The 18,367-nt window shown below is 41.1% G+C and overlaps 1 protein-coding gene across 1 annotated transcript in view; it reads right to left on the reverse strand.

The window, feature by feature from the left end:
• The window catches only part of LOC114037855 (very-long-chain enoyl-CoA reductase-like), a 74,255-nt gene that overhangs the window by 27,571 nt on the left and 28,317 nt on the right, over window positions 1–18,367 (reverse strand). Inside the window, exons 2-4 of the mRNA XM_027854853.1 lie at window positions 5,600–5,650; window positions 4,820–4,871; window positions 3,385–3,433 (exon numbers count right to left, since the gene is read on the reverse strand). Of these exons, the coding sequence (XP_027710654.1) occupies window positions 3,385–3,433; window positions 4,820–4,871; window positions 5,600–5,650 (152 nt within the window). The remainder of the gene's footprint in view (window positions 1–3,384; window positions 3,434–4,819; window positions 4,872–5,599; window positions 5,651–18,367) is intronic.

Below are 18,367 nucleotides of genomic sequence, written 5' to 3' on the forward strand. Positions count from 1 at the left end.
TGCCTCAGTTTTATCATCTGTAAAATAATTGTACCTGCCTCCCTGAGTTGTTGTGAGGATAAACTGAAATACTATTTATAAAGCATTTTGCAAACCTTATATCACTATAAAAATGCTAGCAATTATCATCATTAGTACTATGAAAAAGGAGGAGGAGGAGAAGATGGAAAAGGAGGAGGGCCGACAATGATGATGAGGAGGAGGAGGAGGAAGAGGAGGATGAGAAGGAGGAGGAGGACAAGGAGGAGGAGGAGAAAAGAAGAAGGGGGAGGAAAAGAAGAAGACAAGAGGAGGAGGAGAAGAAAGAAGGAACGAGGAGGAGGAAGAGAACAAGAATGAGGAGAACAAAAGAAAGAGGAAAAAGAGAAGAGTCTTTCATTTTCATTTAAAACTGCAGGAACATAGAATCCCTGGCTGCAAGAGACTTCAGAGGCTATCTATACAACTGTGCATACCCATCCAGGTTTTTGTTTTTTCTTATTTTGGGGGACTTCATTTCTCTATCTTGCCCAGGCTAGAAGTTCAGTGGCCACTCATGGGCCTGTCCTATCGACAGGCACAGGAGCTTTGGCCTGGTCCATTTGACTTGGGCTGGTCTGCCACTTCTTAGGTAGGCTGTTGGTCCCCTGTTCCTGGGAGCTCATCCTACTGATGCTGGACTTGGTGAGGACACTCTATCAGCTTTAGCCCAGCTGCAGTTTAGAATACCTTAAGTCCAAGCAATCCATTGGCCTCAGTCTCTTTGGTAGTAGTAACTATGGGCATGAGCCATCACCCCTGGCCCGGCCTTTTCCGAAAGACCTTCAGTGAAGAACTTACCCGCTCCTAAAGTAGCCCTTTCCACTTTGGGATCACACTAATAGTTAGAACCTCTTTCCCAACACAGCTGCAATCTGTTTCCCATCATCCTCCTGGTTCTCTAGGGCCAAGCACAACCAAGCTAATCCCTCTTCCATAAAACAGCCTTGAAATCCTTGAAGATGACAATCAGATTCTCCCTAAATCTCCTCCAGGTGAATTGTTCCCAGTTCCTTTAATTATTTCTCTATGACATTAGCTTCAGGCCTTTTATCATCCTGGTTGCCCTTCCTCTGGGCATTTTCTAGCTTATCAATGTGCGTTCTAAAGTGTGATGCCCAGAACTAGGTGTGGCCTAATGATGGCAAATTACAGTGGGACTATCACCTCCCTAGTCCTAGACTCCATGTCTTGTCTTAATGACCCCAGAGATTACATGAGCTTTTTTTGGCTGCCATATCCCATATTGACAAATATTGGGTTCCAAGTCCACTGTACTCCCCAGATCTTTTTCAACTACAGTGTTACCTAGTCATGCTTCCTTTGTTAGAATGTGTCCTTCTTTCAGTAACTGGTCTTCAATGAAGCTGTCATTGGATCTTTCATCTCTATGCCTTTCCATGTGCTGTCCCCCAAGCCTGGAATGCTCTCCCTCCTCCCCTCTCCTTCTTGGAACCCATAGTTCCACTCAAGAAATAGCTCAAGTGATACCTCAATTATGAGGTCTTTGCTGATTAGCTTAGTTGTTAGAGCTTTCCTCTAATCCTTAAAATTACTTTATATTTATTTTCCATATCATCTGCATTTACTTAACTCTGTATATGTTGTTTTTCTCCAATAATAATAATAATAATAATATTTGTATAGTAATTTAAGGTTTTCTAAGTGCTTTACATATATTATCTCATTTGATCCTCACAACCCTGCAAAGTAGTTGCTATTATTTCCATCTATTTTTTTCAGATGGAGGAACAGACTGAGAGAGGTTCAGGGTCACACAGCAAATCAATGTCTGAGATAGGATTTGAACTCCAGTCTTGTGACTTCAAGGGAGGAGGAGGAAGTGAATAAGCATTTATGAAACATCTACTATATGGGGGCAGCTTGAGTGTTTCTATTGACTACAAATACAAGTGCTGCTGGCACCCTCTAAATTTCAGCACCTTGGGACAAAGTTCCAGTTGACAAGCTCTAGTTAAGCTGTTCAGCAGTTAGGTGGTGCAGTGGATAGTGTTGTACCTGGAGTCAGGAAGATTCATTTTCCTGAGTTCAAAGCTGGCCTCAGACACTTACTAGCTGTGTGACCCTGGGAAAGTCATTTAACCTTGTTGACCTTACTTTCATCATCTGTAAAATGAGGTAGAGAAGGAATGGTATACCACTTCAATATCTCTGCCAAGGAAATCCCAAATGGGGTCATGATGAATGGGACATAACAGAAAAACAACAAAAACTTACTATATCCCAGGTACTATTTTGCAAATATTATCTCATTTGAGCCTCACAACAATCCTGCAAAGTATTATACCCATTTTTCAGTTAGGAAACTGAGGCAATGAGAAACTAAGTAACTTGCCCAAAGTCACACAGCTAGTGTCTGAGGTCACTTCTGAATACAAGACTTCCTGACTTCAATTCCAAATTTCTGTCCGCTGCACCACCTAGCTGCCTCTGAGGGCAGTGTGCTAGCCACCATACCAACTAGCTGCCTAGTAGACTATAAGTTCCTTGAGGACAGGGACTATTTTACTTTTCTCTTTGCATCTTCAGCACCTAGAACAGGGCCTGGCATATAATAGGCATTTAATAAGTGCTTACTGAATCAAATTCTATACCCAGGTGCCTGTTTTCTTAGCTGATTGTGCTCCCAATGCAACAGTAAGTTGACTCTGGAAGATACCATAGAGACCATTCCTTCCTTTCAGAATACAATAACAATAATAATGATGTGTTAGCTATAATAATTATTATTATTATTATTGTAGCTAACACTTGCATGGCATTAACCATTACCAGGCACTATGCTAAGTGCTTTACAGTTATTATCTTATTTGATATTACATCTTTCCAATTACCAGACTGAGAAGCAGATCTTCAGTGAAGACGGAGAAGAAACCAACACTTGCCATTGGATTTATCAATTTCCATTAGAATGTAAGCTCCTTGAAGGCAAAGACTTGCCTTTCTTTGTCTCCCCAATGCTGGCATGGAGTAGGTACTTTATATATTCTGGTTGACTTGATTGATTTTAGAAATGAGTAAACTGAAACTCAGAAAATGTATGAGTGGCCTATTGTCACATGACTGATAAGTACCAACTAGTAAGGATTTAAACCCTAGTCTATCCTACCTCCCAAGTCCAAGGTCATTCTATAAGGCCAATGACCTTAGAAAACTGGTGGGAGTGAAGACTACAGACTCATCTTCATTCCATTAAGCAACACCCCCAACAACCAACGCACTGCAGCTGTTGCCATCACCATCTCTAGCTAGCACTTTGTTCACATGAAGAACTCTTCTAAAGCTCAAGGTGTTGGACTTGTCTTCCCTCTCCCCAAATGCATTGTCAGTTTGATTGACTGGTACTTACTGGGATCTAGTCTCATTGACTGTCTTGCTGGATACCATTGAGGATCTGGAAGAGAACCAATAACAAAAAATATCAATTTAGTACCTACTATGCATCAGGCACTGGGGATATAAAGATTAAAATGAAATGGGTCCTGCCCTCAGAAAGGTTGTATTCTACTGAGAGAAAATGACATGTACATACACAAATCTATGCAAAATAAAGACAAAGTAATGGAAGTGGAGCAAGAGGCATTGGCAGCCTGTGGGCTAGGAAAGGCTTTGGAAAGAAGCATTTGATTTGAGTTTTGCAGGACAGTAAGAATTCTAAGATGTGGAGGTGAGGAAAGGCTATATTTCAGGCATGAGGGACAACCAGTGCAAGGGCAGGGAGGTCAGAGATGGAGTATTTTGTGTTAGGAGCAATAAGAAGGCCAGCTTGGCTGGACTGGAAAATGTGTGAAGGGAAATCATAAGGCCAAAAAGAAGAATGGGGCCAATTTATGCAGGGGCCACACAGAGGGGTTTGTATTTGATCCTGGAGGCAACAGGGAGCCATTAGAATTTATTAAGGAGGGAATCAATGTGGTCAGAAAATGACTTTAGTGATTCTGTGGATGATAAATTGGAGTGGGGAGAGGCAAGGAACCCAATTAGGAGGGTATTGCAAAAGGGGATTGAAAGGTGTAAAAGGTTAGGCAGAAGGTATTGAAAGTCTGTGAGTGGAGGGAAGTGGGTGAGCGAGAGAGACGTTATGGAGGAAGAATTGGCAAGACTTTAGCAACTGATTAGATATGTGGGCTGAGGGACGATGAGGAATTGAAAATGACATCAAGGCTGAAATCCTGGGTAACCAGATGGACAATGGTACTCTCTACAGAAATAGTGAGGTTCAGAAGGAGTACATTAGGAGGAAATCAATGAGTTCTGTTGTGGACATTTTAAAGATGCCTGTGGGAGTTCCAGTTCAAAATGTTCAATAGAGATCCCAAAAATAACGGGCTTGAAAAGATACTCAAATTTGGTCAGCTACAGGAGAACCAGACAAAGACATTGTGAGGTCAAGCTAACTTGTTTTTTTATTATTATATTAAGAGTATACTCTTATAATAATATATATAATAATAATATATTATATTATTATGTTAAGAGTATACTCAATATGAGAATTAGATCAGTAGTGCTTGAAACTCACATTGAACTCAAGTGAAACTGAGGTACCATCATAGTTGACTTAAAATATTGCCTTTAGATGTATAAAGAAAAAAGGAAATCATTTTGAGACACATTACCATTTAGAATTTTCTATTCACAAAGTTCATTTCTAAGTTAGGTAGGTCTTTCTCTAAACAAATCAATAAAATTAGCATTAATTGTCATCGGTATATATGACAGTTACAATGAATGGGATGTCTGGGTTTGGCATACTTTAGAAAACATACGCACTACTTACAAAATTTATGGAACATCAATCTGATGTCATTAATTGAGGCATGTGGTTCAACCTAGATATCAGAAGTATTTGCAATTAACAAATGAACAGAGATGCATTTTAATTAGGACATACATAGATAGATTAGTCAATTTCCTGTAACATGGCTCAAATCTGGAGAATTGAATATTTCCCAAGATTGGTAATGGACAAGGATGGTTTTCCTCTCTGGGGGTTCAAATTAATCAAATGATTCAAATTCACTAGGGTATGAAGTTGACTCAAGTGAGGTGTCCCCAGGATTTAATCTAGAGGCAAAGATCTGGCTGGACCAGGAAGGCTGAAAGACTTTTTTTTTTTGCATCTATTGCAATTGACTCATCCATAACAGGAGTGGAGTTCTTGGCTGGGATTATGTGGATAAATTGGTGCTATGCCACCCATTCTGAACCTTAGAAAGGTATGATTTGCAGGAAACAAGGGTTTTTTTTTAAAGAATTATAAAATACTGAGCCATAACCAGAGTGGGATGAGTGGGGCTTTGTCCCTAAACACCAACAATCTGGAGAAATGCTCTTCTCCCTACAGGGGTTCTCCTAGAGCCATGGAAATCCAGTCCCTCTCCTGCTGGTCCACCAGCCTTTCCCTTATTACCCAGCCTCTTCCCCAGTCTGTCCTAGGAGACTGACCTCTATGCATGCCCACCCCCTACCTGAATTTTCCTCAGGACCCAGAATTCTTAATCACAGTTTTGATGAAGTGACATTTTAGCAACATTTTTCATGGATTCATTGGATTTACCTTATCCAGAAAGCATAATTGTTTCTTTGTCTTGTAGTCAAGGATTTCTACCTGTGGGGGAGGGAGAAAACAGAAAGAATCCCACTTATTATCAGTACCTTGCTGATTATCTCACCCTCTCAACCTGTCAAACATATGAAAACTTGTCTTAGGGACTCTCCGTATATGCTTTCAGGTGGAGTAGTTATAAATAAAAAGCCACTTAAGGTGATTATGGAGTGCCACCTGGCAGGACAAAAGTCTTCATCTGCTTCTTCAAAACCTCTGTGTGTACGTGTGTGTGTGTGTGTGTGTGTGTGTGCGCGCGTGCAAGATACTCAAAAAAACTATAGCAAAAATTTTTCTGCTATTTCCTTTTTAGTCTTCCATATCGTCTATGGACTTCAGTTTGGTTTTTTAACAGTGTCTAATAAGTCCTTAGAAAGTCATTCAAACATCATGCATGTCAATCCGCTCCCTACCCACAGACTACCAATGTGGGGTTTACATGCCATATTTACTGTTTAGAATTCCCTGTAGCTCAAAGCCCTTGGAACATCTTCTCTCTTCCACTTACCCACATCTTACTCATTTTTCAAGTTCTACTTTCTCTAGGAAATGAAGGACCTTGCAAAGGTGAATTACTCTTCTGTTGGGCACTGAAAGTCCTTCACAATTCAAAAAGCATGCATTAAGTGCCTGGTATGTGCCAGGCACTGTCCTAGGTGCTGAAGATCATGAGGAAACAAAAGTAAAACAGGTTTTACCCCAATCCATCTTTCCCATCTCCTTGTACATGACTTCCCTTCCTGCACTCAATTTAGTCAAACTGGCCTTCTTCCTATTCCTCACCTAAGACATGTGCCGATCTGTTCCTCATCTTCTACATCTTTGCATTGGCTGTCCCCCACGGCTGGAAGGCATTCCCTCCTCTACTTCTACTTCTTAGAATCCCGTCTCCTTCAAGGCCCAGCTCAAGCACTGCTTCTACATGAGAACTCTTCTGATTCTTCCAACCACAAGTGCTTTCCCTAGTGCCCTGCTATGGACTTTTGTTCCTTTTGTCTTTCTCTGTGCCTGACACGGAGTAGGCTCTTAATAAATGCTTGTGAATCGATTGGATGTATTTCTACAGGCATTAAGGTTTATAAAGCACTTTTCCCTCATCACAATCCTAGAAGATAGGTGGAGCAAATATCATCCTGATTTTTGTAAATGAGGAAAATGAGGTTTAGAGAAGTTTAATGACTTGTGTAGGACGACACAACTCCTAGATGTGAGGACTGGAGATGGACCCCCGATCTCCTGATTCTGAGACCAGGACTCCTCCTCCTGCATTACCCTTCCTTGAGGATGGAGATAATGTTATTTCATACTGTCACAGATTTAGAAATTTAAAAAAAACCCTCAGAGGCCATCAAATCTAATTCCCCCACTTTTCAGATGAGGAAACTGAGTCCAAGAGAGGTTAAATGTCTTGCCCATATTGTACAGGCAAGGAAGGATAAGAGCCTGGATTTGAATTGAGGTACCATGACTCCAAGTTCATCATTCTTTTCTCTGTGTCATGCTGCCTCCCCTGACTTTATATGGCAGGGTCTCCAGTCCCTGCTCTCCCTTGTACTCTTAATCCTTACACAGTGCCTTATGTAGAAGATCCTGTTTAACAGACATTCAATGAATTGAAATTCATTGAATTGGGTTGGATTAAACTGAATTCAATTGTATATTCCGAGGCAACACGAACCCTGCTAAGAACAAATAGTCCCGAACCACCCTCTTCACATGCCTCTTGATTCTGGGATTCTATCCAGCAACATAAGGCACATTCTCTGCCACCCTGGCAAAGCCAAACTGCTAGAGATCTATTTACAGCCAGCAGCTGAAACTGCACACCTATGCACTCACCTGAAGAGCAATACAAAGAGTGTTCTGTGCCCCCAGTTAGCTTCTCACCACTGGCACACTTCAGGCTTGTCTCACAGCTGCTGCCTCTGCCTCCTCTGTCCTTGCTAGGTTCCCAGTTTTGGTTCATTAACTCCAACCCTGCCAGTAAAATGGCCTACTCTTGTTGGGAGCCACAAAACTGGACTTCCTGTTTTCAGGGGATCTGACAAAACATCCTGATCACCACGACTTTTAATTGGTGGCCTGAAGGAAAACCCAAGAATGAGGGCAACCAATGTGCCAGGTTCTGGGGCTGACGTTACAAGTTGTGGGAGAAGGGTGGCTGTCTATATCAGAGGTGTCAAACTCAGGCCACAAAACTCCCAGGGTGCAAAAACCTAATTAAAATGTAATTGGGAAATGTTTAACAAAATAAATAGAGAAACAATACAACATATTGTACAGCATGTTAATTTGTAGTTTTATGTCAATATATGATCCACAGGCATCTGTTTCTATTTGTGTGTGACGGTTCTGGTGTTCATGATATGATTTCTGAGGGGTGATTTATGCCTGAAATTCCACAATTAAAATTTCATTCCTTTTGCTTAAGCCAAAGAAAGGTTAGTCATTTATATTCCATTGTGATGTTATAGAAGAATTGAGGTTCAAGAAGCCCAGGTTCTATTCCCCACCCTGCCATTCCTTCCCTATATGACCTCAGGCAGGTTGTTCAGCCTCTCTGCACCTCAGTTTCCTCATCTGTAAAATGAGTAGATAGTGCTAATGACCTTTAATAATTATAATAGCTAGCATCTATAAAGCACTTTAAGGTTTACAAAGCACTTTAATTATATCATTTGATCCTCATAACAACCTGGAGGTAGATGCTATTACTATCCTCATTTTACAGATAAGGAAACTGAGGCTGAGAGAGTTTAAGTCACTTGCCCAGGGTCACAAAGCTAATAAGGGTGTGAGGTAGGATTTCACTTGGGTCTTCCAGCACTCTCTACACCATGCCATCTAGCTGTCTAGATCTCAGTATTTAAAATGGCCCCAAAGATGGTCTAAGCCATCACATACCTTAATAGGAATACCTTCTATATGGATAGATGTGAGTACCCAGCTTCTGCCTAATGACCCCTAATATGAGAGGACCCAGAACAGTATAGTGGAAAGAGCAACATCTCGGAGTCATAGAACCTGTGTTCAAATCCTCCCATCAATGCTTAACCTCTGTCGTTAAACATTCACCAGCATCCTTGTGTGCCTATCAAGTCCATACTATTAGACCCGGCCTATGGATACAGCTTGTCAAGATCTTTGTGAATTCTGACTGTTGTTATTGTTGTTGTTTTCCTTTGTTCTCAAAGAGGACCAATGGCATCACAAGCATGATGTCTTGACTTGCTCATGAATTGCATTTGAATGAGGCAGACCAGTGCAGAGTAGATGACCTTGCTCTCCTCCACTCTTGTGTGATATTTTAGCAATCCCTCTTAGCTGTGTGTCACCTGAAAACGTGATCAGCTTAGCCTTCATGGAGCTAATTTATAAAAATGTTGAACAGAACAGTCAGGGACAGATCCCTGGGGTGCTACACCTAGAGGCTTCCCTCCAGTTTGACACTGATTGCATAATTCACTATTTTTGAGGTCCAGTATTTTAATCATTTCTGAATCCAACTAACTCTACTACAGTCTAGCCTGTGTCTCTCCAGCAAGTCCACAAGGCTATCACAAGAGACTAGAACAAATGTCTGACTGAAATCCACACATACTGTCTACAGCAATGTCCTGTTCTATCCATCTAATGACAGTCCAAAAACGAAATAGGGTTAGTATGGCATGACCATGACCTATTCATGAAGAAGCCACGCTTGTCCTTAGCAATCACTGTTTCCTTTCTAATTGTTCATAATATGATCCCTTTAATTTTCAGATTTTTGCAGGAAATTAAAGTCAAGCTTATTGGTCTATAAGGTGAAGACCCCAACCCTGTTCCACATTTTAAAAGTCAGGACAGGGGCAGCTAGGTGGCGCAGTGGATAGAGCACCAGCCCTGGAGTCAGGAGGACCTGAGTTCAAATCCAGCCTCAGACCAAACACTTGACACTTACTAGCTGTGTGACCCTGGGCAAGTCACTTAACCCCAATTGCCTAAAAAAAAAAAAAAGTCAGGACGGGGCAGCTAGGTGGCATAGTGGATAGAGCACCAGTCCTGGAGTCAGGAGAACCTGAGTTCAAATCCAACATCAGACACAAAATACTCACTAGCTGTGTAATTCTGGGCAAGTCACTTAACCCTGATTGTGTCTCCAAAAAAAACATTGGGACAGTATTTCTCTGGCTCCAGTTCTGCAGCACTTCCTTCATTCTCCAGGATTTTTTAAAGGTCATTGACAATCGCTCAGCAGTCACATCTACTAGGTTTTTCAGACTTTTGGAATGCAGTTTATCTGGGCCTAGTGACTTGAATTCATTGTTGAAATAATAATAATAATAATAATAACTATTATTAATATCAACATTATTATTATCTGGGCCTAGCAACTTGAATTCTTTGGTGAAATAATAACTACTATTATATTAACATTATTATTATTATTATTATTATCTTGGCCTAGTGACTTAAATTCATTGTTGAAATAATAATAATTGCTATTAATATTGTTATTATTACTTACTGGGCCTAGTGACTTAAAAACATTGTTGAAATGCACACTCACTATCTACTCATTCATCTTGAGTTCTAATTTACTGTTGGTCATTTTTGTTCTGTCCTTCCCAGTCTCAAGATCATTCTTCACAGACAAAACAAAAGCATATGAGAAATATTTTCACATTCTCTCCATTAACCCATCCACTACAAGAAGTAGTCCTATCTTGTTCACTTCTCTCTTGTTTTCAATATAGCTTTAAAAGGTCTTTTGTTGTGACTATTAGCCTGAGTTATTTCAATATAATTTTTCTAAAGACTGTGCTATCCTTTTGTTTTTGTCTACCATTATCTGCCCCCCTTTTCTCTCTTCTATGTGCTTTCTAAAAATTAAGTTGGTCAGTGAGTTCCCTGTGTAATCACATTGGTCTTTTTGGACAAGTTACCCTTTCTTCCTCGTTAGGATAATTGCTGTCAACAGAATTTCCCACTTGAGAAGTTCCCACCCTTTGGGGACCAATTTCCCTTTTTATAATTTTAAGCCATGGGATTCTAACCCTAGAGTTTCTCTGAATTTTTGAAATCTGCTCTTCTTAAAGCTAGCATGCATTTTAGAGTATGCCTTGCTTTCTTCTTCTCATCTGTTCTGGGCTCTAAGATGGAATGGTCACTTCCTTTCTAGGTTTCAATTGTTTCTATTTCAGCAATCATTTCCTCTTTGTTGGTTAGAATCAGGTCCAGAACCCTAACCTTTTGAAGAATGAAGAAGTCCCTTGTAGCTCTAACTCTTCATGACGTTATCAGACCCTTTCCTGAGAGCCTTTGAGAGGCATTATGGTTGGGGATCGAGAGCCAGCCTCAGAACCAGGAAAACCTGGGTTCAAAGTCTGCCTCTGACACATACTAGCTATAACCTCTCACTACTATAAGAAACACTGTAAGTTTTAGATGAAAGAGCTGACTTCCCTCTAGTAGCAGGCATTTCCTCACCAGAGAAGTCCCTATCCTAGGGAAATCAGAGGGCCAATCGCTAACCCTTTTTGAAAATAATTTTGATTACAGGAAATTAGGAGACATTTCCTCTGAGATCCTTACAGCTAAATAGAATCTATGATCCTGTAAACTCAGGGTCACTGGATGAAGGGGATAAACATACTAGCTAATAGCTAACATTTCTATAGCAATCTAAGGCCTGCAAAGTGTTTTACATATGTTACCTTATTTGTGTTATCTCTAGGGAAAGATATCCCCAAGGTCATAGAAAGAAAAGCTTTGGGGGACACCAAAGGGTCTTCCTTTTCACAACTTTGCTCATCTATCAGTTGCCATCATATTTCCAGAAGACCCATTGAGTATCAGTACTCACCCATTACCCATGCAGCCTAATTGCTAATGTTACCCCAAAGTGAGCTGGACTGAGGCTGCAGTGGAAAGGGGGCTAGGGGCTACCCACTACCTGTGTGACTTTGGGCAAATCATTAAACCTCTTTGGTCTCATCATTAAAATGATGGGGTTGGAGTAGATACTCTCTAAGGTACTCTCCAGCTCTCAATTTATCATCCCAAGATCCACCCCGGAATAAGATCCTTATAATAAGAGAGTGAGGTACATCACGGGTGGGGATTTAGTATTTAATCTGTAAAACAATGTCTCTTGAGAAACAGAAAGAGCTATTTATTAGTTTCGAGGGGCAGACAGCAGCACAGCTCCCATAGGTGGGAGGAAAAGAATGAGATCATTCCTAGTCTTCCTCATTTGTCCTCATTGTCCTACTGTCACACGGAATGCCCCTCTGGCATCACTAATAGGATGTTTGTCCCCGACTTGTCTGTTAGGTTGCATGACAATGTTGCATGACAATGACTGCATCATTACCCCAGATTGTTTTCATCTGCCATATTAATTGTGGTTCATACAAACTGACTCTGAGTTAATGTTGGTTTTATCCTTCATAATGTGATGTCAACTAACTAAAAACAGCAGACAACACATTGTGAGAAGAGTAGACTTGGAGAATGAGGTGGTTTATTTACAGTGTGGTGCTTCCTTCCTTCCTTCCTGTGTCCTGAATGTCCCTTTTTTCACTTCTCTATTTTGCATTAACCTGGGCCCTTGAATTCAAGCCAGAACGAGTTAAGGTGGTTCTCTTCCCATCTGATACCACTCAAGTGGCATAGTCTCCTCTTGTCAGGTGGTCATCAAAACTTTCCTAATCTTTCCCTCCCTCTAGACCTCTAATCATCCTTTAAGAAACAAATAAGAGTGGAGGGGTGCAGTGGATAGAGCTCTGGCCTTGGAGTCAGGAGGACCTGAGTTCAAATCTGGCCTAAGATACTTGACACTAGCTGTGTGATCCTGTGTAAGTCACTTAACCCCATTGCCTAGCCAGAAAGAAAGAAAGAAAGAAAGAAGAAATGAATAAGGGGTAGGGCAGCTAGGTGGCACAGTGGCTAGAACACCAGCCCTAGAGTCAGGTGGACTTGAGTTCAAAGTCTGAGTCTGGTCTCAGACACTTAGTAGCTGTGTAACGCTGGGCAAGTCACTTAATCCTGATTACCTCCACACACACAAAAAGAACCTAGTAAGGGGGTAAGGAGAGGTATTTCAAGAAAAACTGCTTGTGTACTTTTGTAGCAGCAAAGAACTAGACACAAAGTCAATGCCCATGGATAGTGAGAATGGTGACACTGGCACATGAATGTAATGGAATATTACTGTGCTATAAGAATGGTGAATATGAAGAATTCAGAGAATCGTGGAAAAGACTTATAAGAACTGATGCACAGTGAAGTAAGCAGAGCCAGAAAAAACATACACAATGACTACAACAATGTAAATGAAAAAAACAACACAAACAACAAAAAAAAGCTGGACATTTAGAATGCCCGAGCTTGACCCTGAAGAAGAGATAGGAGAAGGCACCTCCTAAGCATCTTTATAGAAGTAGGAGGCTATGGGGAGGGAGAAGGGATGAGGACTGTATAAGTGACTCGCCCCCACAACCATCGTGTCAGAAAAGGGACATGAACTGAGGTTTTTCTTGGTCAATGTATTGCTTAGTTTTATTGAACTGACTTTCTCGCCTCTCTCTTTTAATCTTTGTTATAAGCAAAGGCTTATAACAAGAGGGAGGGAAAGGAAATATTGGGAAATGAAGGAAGGTAAAAACAAAAGATACAAATTAAAAATGTTTAAAGAAAAGATAACCTGCTCGGTCTTGCTGCTGACTCTTCCGACGTTTAACTAGGCCTTAACCTCCTTGAAATGCAGTCTTGGCCTCACCCCTCACAAAAGGATAGTGCCAAGGGCATCAACACAGCTAGGACATCAACTGAGAAATCCAATTTTCAAAATTCTCCTCTCCCCATTGCTCTTAGAAACCTCTGTCCCTGGATGGTAAATTAAAATCCAAAGTCATTCCCTCTAGCACCACAGAACCTAGACTTCCTCCGACAGGAACAGGATGCTCTCCGAGCATGCACGAAGTTTGGGAGTCATCCCTCAGCTGGACACAGGATGCTAGCCACACATTCAGCCAAGAACACCATGCTCTGTATTTTCAGCAAAGATCCCTGATAGCAAATTATCTTCCCTGAGCAGGAGTGTCAAAGAACCAACTGATTTGTCTGTTTTCTACCATTCCTTTTTTTGGCACTGAGTTTGTAAGGACTCCAGGTTCTCACCATCTCAGACATATCTGAAATTATAAGGGATGCTCTTCCTCTAGTCTTTTGCTGGTGAACAAAATGGGAAGTGGGGTTGCACAGTGGAAAGAACACTGGCTGTGGACTCAGAGGTCCTGGATTCAAATCCCCCCTCTCATACTTACTACCTGTATGATCTTGAGTAAGTCACTTAACTCCTGTAAAGTCCCAGTTTGCTCATCTGTAAAATGAAGTGCAGACAATTAGCTCTCTCTACAAGCCTATGAAACCATGATTGCAAACAAATCAGCTAGGGAAGAGGAAAACTGGCCCTACAATCTGGGTTCCAACTCAACTGATCCTTCTTTGTCTTCAGCCATGGTTGGAATCAAACAAGTGTTTAGTGAGCACCTACAATGTGCCAGGCCCTGAGCTAAGCACTGGAGAAACAAAGATGAAGCAAAGTCCAGTGTATCTATCTGGTAAAAGTAGGACCAGGGCACCAATCCCCAGAGTTCACTGGATGGTCAGAGACAGGGTTAAGAAGGATGTCAGAAGCCATCTAGCCTCACCCTCTCATTTTATAGATGAGGAATCTTAAGCCCAGTGCCTTGTCCAAGGTCTCATAGCTAAGAAGTATCAGAGGTAGATTTGAGCCAAGGATTTATGATTCTAAAGTCAGTTCTCTTTTCATTCTGCCATGTGGCCTCCTGTCAGAACTCAGAAATTGTCTCCTGAAATCCCCAAACCTGGCCAAAAAAAGAAAAACAGAACGGAAGCGAAAGGAAGAAAAGGAAAGGGAAAAGTAGGGAAAGAGAAAGAAGAGAAAAGAGGAGAGAAGAGGAGAGGAGAGGAGAGGAGAGAAATTAAGACAGCTGTGTGTTGCATCTGCTGTGCTTGTATCTGGTGCCTTTTTGCCTAATCTTGAGGAAAATCATCATTAAGTGAATTTTTAATCTCACAGAAGTCTGCTTTTGTTTGCTTCTTTGGCAGTGATCAGAACCTGGGCTGTTCTTTTCATCCCCAGAAGGGGTTACACCCAAAGAGAACTGAATGATTTTCCAGCTGTCTCCTAACTCTTTCCCAGTTACCTTTTCAAGTTTTCACTGACTGCTGTCCCCCACACTGATGCAAAACCAGGGGGAACAGAAAGAAGCGACAAGAATGTCACCAGCAAGAACTTTTCAGTGCAATTAGCAATACCAGATGGAACTTTGCTGCCCAGGCTGCCAAGTCATCATGGACTTGATAAATCAATAAGCTCTTAATTAACGAACTTAAGCAGTTCTCTAATTCTTGGGAGCTTAACCATTACCAAGCTAAAATAAATCAGTTATATCCCCTTCTGACTCTTGTTTGTCTTTTCCTTTTATATCAGGGCATGTGATGGGTGATCAAGCCACCTTCAGCCTCAGATTGCTATCACGATTAATACAAAAAAATCATATAAATAACTCATAGGAGGAGAGGTGTGGCCTGGTATCTGGCCTCTGAGCCAGGAAGACTGAGGTTCAAATATTGCCTCTCACACATGCTGACTGTGGGACTCAGGCAAGTCACTTGATCTGTCAGTGTTCTAGGAAGCTTTCTAAAGAGCAATGAAGCAAAGGCAGCTATCTGCATTGGTGGAATGTATTTCCTTATCTGGGAGTTCCATACACCAATGAAATTACAAGCTTTATCCCTATACCAATAATAATAGCTAGCATTTATGTTATGTTTTAACATTGATGATGGCTTTTCAAGCATCATCCCATCTGCTCATTGCCACAACCCTGTCTGGTAGGTGCAACTGTTATCGCCAGTTTGTAGAGGAGGAAAATGAGCCTCATCAGAGTTATGTAGCTGGCCGATGATTGCATAGCTAGCATGTGTCAGACAAGAGAGGTTTTTGAGGATGGGGATGAAGATTTTAAGTATGTTTGTAGGAATTAGAGGAGCCAATAGGTGGGGGCTGAGGTGGATATTGAAGATTGGACAATGGGCAGGAGAACAGGGGTGATTTTCTGAAGAAATGAGGACCAGATCGAACCAGGGTTGCACACGGAGGAGTTAGCCGTAGCAACAAGAAGGCCCAACTCTTTACAACAGACAGAGGTGGAGGAGATAGCAGGAGAAGGTTTCTGAAAGAGGTGAGATGACAAGGAAGGGAGGAGGAGGAGGGAACAATAGCCTTGATTTTTTTCACTGAAGTGAAATAATATTCACTTCTACTTCACTGTATGAGAATTTTCACATTGGGGGCAGCTAGGTGGCACAGTGGATAGAGCACTGGCCCTGGAGTCAGGGGGCCCCGAGTTCAAATCCGGCCTCAGACCAAACACTTGACACTTACTAGCTGTGTGACCCTGGGCAAGTCACTTAACCCCAATTGCCTTACAAAAAAAAAAGAGAGAGAGAATATTCACATAGCCCTTTCCACCTTTGCCCTGAGGGAGTAAATAAATTAGCTATGATAATAATAATAATAATGGTAGCTGGCATTTATATAGTGCTTTGAAATTTGTAAAGTGCTTTACAAATATTAACTTTTTATCCTCACTATAGCCCTGGGAGATAGGTGCTATTATTATCCCCATCTTGCAGATGAGGAAACTGAGGCAGACAGAAGCTAAGTGACTTGCCCTAGGATGGATCCTAAGTTGGATTTGAACTCAGGTCTCCTTAACCCAAGGTCCAGTATTCTAGCAGCTACACCAACTTGCCTATCTTTGGCCCTGCTTTTACTGGAGACAGTTCAGGATTCCGGGCACTGGCAATTCAGTCAAATGGTTTCTACCAGGAGGTCTTCAAAGTCAAATCCAGGTATATGAAATGGGGGAAAGGGGAGAGTGTGGGAAATATTAGAAAGGTTACTTGTATTAGTAGACTAATTTTCCAGCAATTTTCAAGTGGAATTATTAGCATGAGAGGTTGTCATTTCTTGCTTTTTTTTCCCTAACCAGACTTTAGAGATAACCAAGATTTCCTCTAAGTCTATATTAGAAATGAAGAAGTAACATTTTAAAAAAAAAAGCTCCAACACTAATTGCCTTCATTGAGTTCAAGGCAACAAGATCAGATGACCTTCAGTTTTAGGATAATATAAGAACTTCCCCTCTGATTGGTGAGCCCATTGTTAGCTCTGAAAAATTACGGAAAATGAGAAAGGTGTGACAAAACCAGAGACAAAGAAATACCCTAATTTTCAAAAACAGAGAAGAAGGGGAATTCTATCAACATTGCTGGATCAGGGAGCTTGTCAGTAATTCCTGGGAAAATTCTTGAAGATATTATTAAATGGGTCATTTGTAAGCCCTTAGAAAAGGAAATAGTCATCATTATGAGACAACATGAATTTGTTAAGAGTCAGAACTTCCCACACTTCTTAGTGTTTACTGTATTTACAATTTCTTACAAAATAATAATATTGCTTTTTTTTCTAGGTTTTGGGGGGGGGTGGCTAGGCATTGGGGTTAAGTGACTTGCCCAGGGTCACACAGCTAGTAAGTGTTATGTGTCTGAGTCCAGATTCGAACTCAGGTCCTCCTGAATCCAGGGCCGGTGCTCTATGTACTGTACCACCTAGCATCACTGTGGTAGCAAAGACCCCGAAACAAAGTAAAAACCCATTTATTAGGGAATGGCTGATCAAACTGTGGTACATGAATGCAATGAAATATTATTACTTTTGGGGCAGCTAGGTGGGGCAGTGGATAGAGCACAGGCCCTGGATTCAGGAGGACCTGAGTTCAAATCCGGACTCAGACACATAACACTTACTAGCTGTGTGACCCTGGGCAAGTCACTTAACCCCAATGCCTAGCCACCCCCCCAAAAAAAACCTAAAAAAAAAAGAAATATTATTATTTTGTAAGAAATTGTAAATACAGTGAACACCAAGAAGTGTGGGAAGTTCTGTATGAATTGATACAAAGTGGTCTAAGCAGAAGCAGGGAAACTATATATACAATAATGTAAATTGAAAAAACAACAATAAAATAATGGAAACAATGTTGCAAAATTATAATGTGCAAGCGTAGCCCCAAATAAGAGACCTGAGAAGACACTTCCCCCAACTTCTCTGTAGAGGTTGGGGAATGGGTGTGGAACACTGTACATAGAGTCGCCGTTTTTCAAGAAGTTGTTTAGGTTTGCTGAATTTTCTCTTCCTCTTTTTATTCTTTATTATAAGGGATGGCTATTGGGGAGTATGAGGGGAGATCTACAATGGCAAATGTAAATAATATTTAAAACAAAAAAAATCAATAAAAAATTTATTTAAAAAAACATAAACCAAGTTTCAGCTGATCCTGATGAAGAGTCAGGCATTGGATGAGAAGGTATCCTGGATAAGAAAAGCAGGAGCAGAACTACAGAGGCAACAATGAGGACAGCATGTTCAGAGCTGTAACTAGCAATTTTTACTCCCAGGGCCAGCAACATAAATACATCCATAGTAAATCAAATGAAGCTCACCTTCAAATCATATTGTGAAGATAAATTCAGACGTGGCAAGGGAAACCTCAGCATGTCCCATAGACAGATATCCCAGATCATATTGTGAAGATAAATTCAGATGTGGCAAGGGAAACCTCAGCATGCCCCATAGACAGA

This window comes from Vombatus ursinus, unplaced genomic scaffold (assembly GCF_900497805.2).
Source record: "Vombatus ursinus unplaced genomic scaffold, bare-nosed wombat genome assembly UNPS02010639.1, whole genome shotgun sequence".
In the NCBI taxonomy this organism is placed as follows: Eukaryota; Metazoa; Chordata; class Mammalia; order Diprotodontia; family Vombatidae; genus Vombatus; species Vombatus ursinus.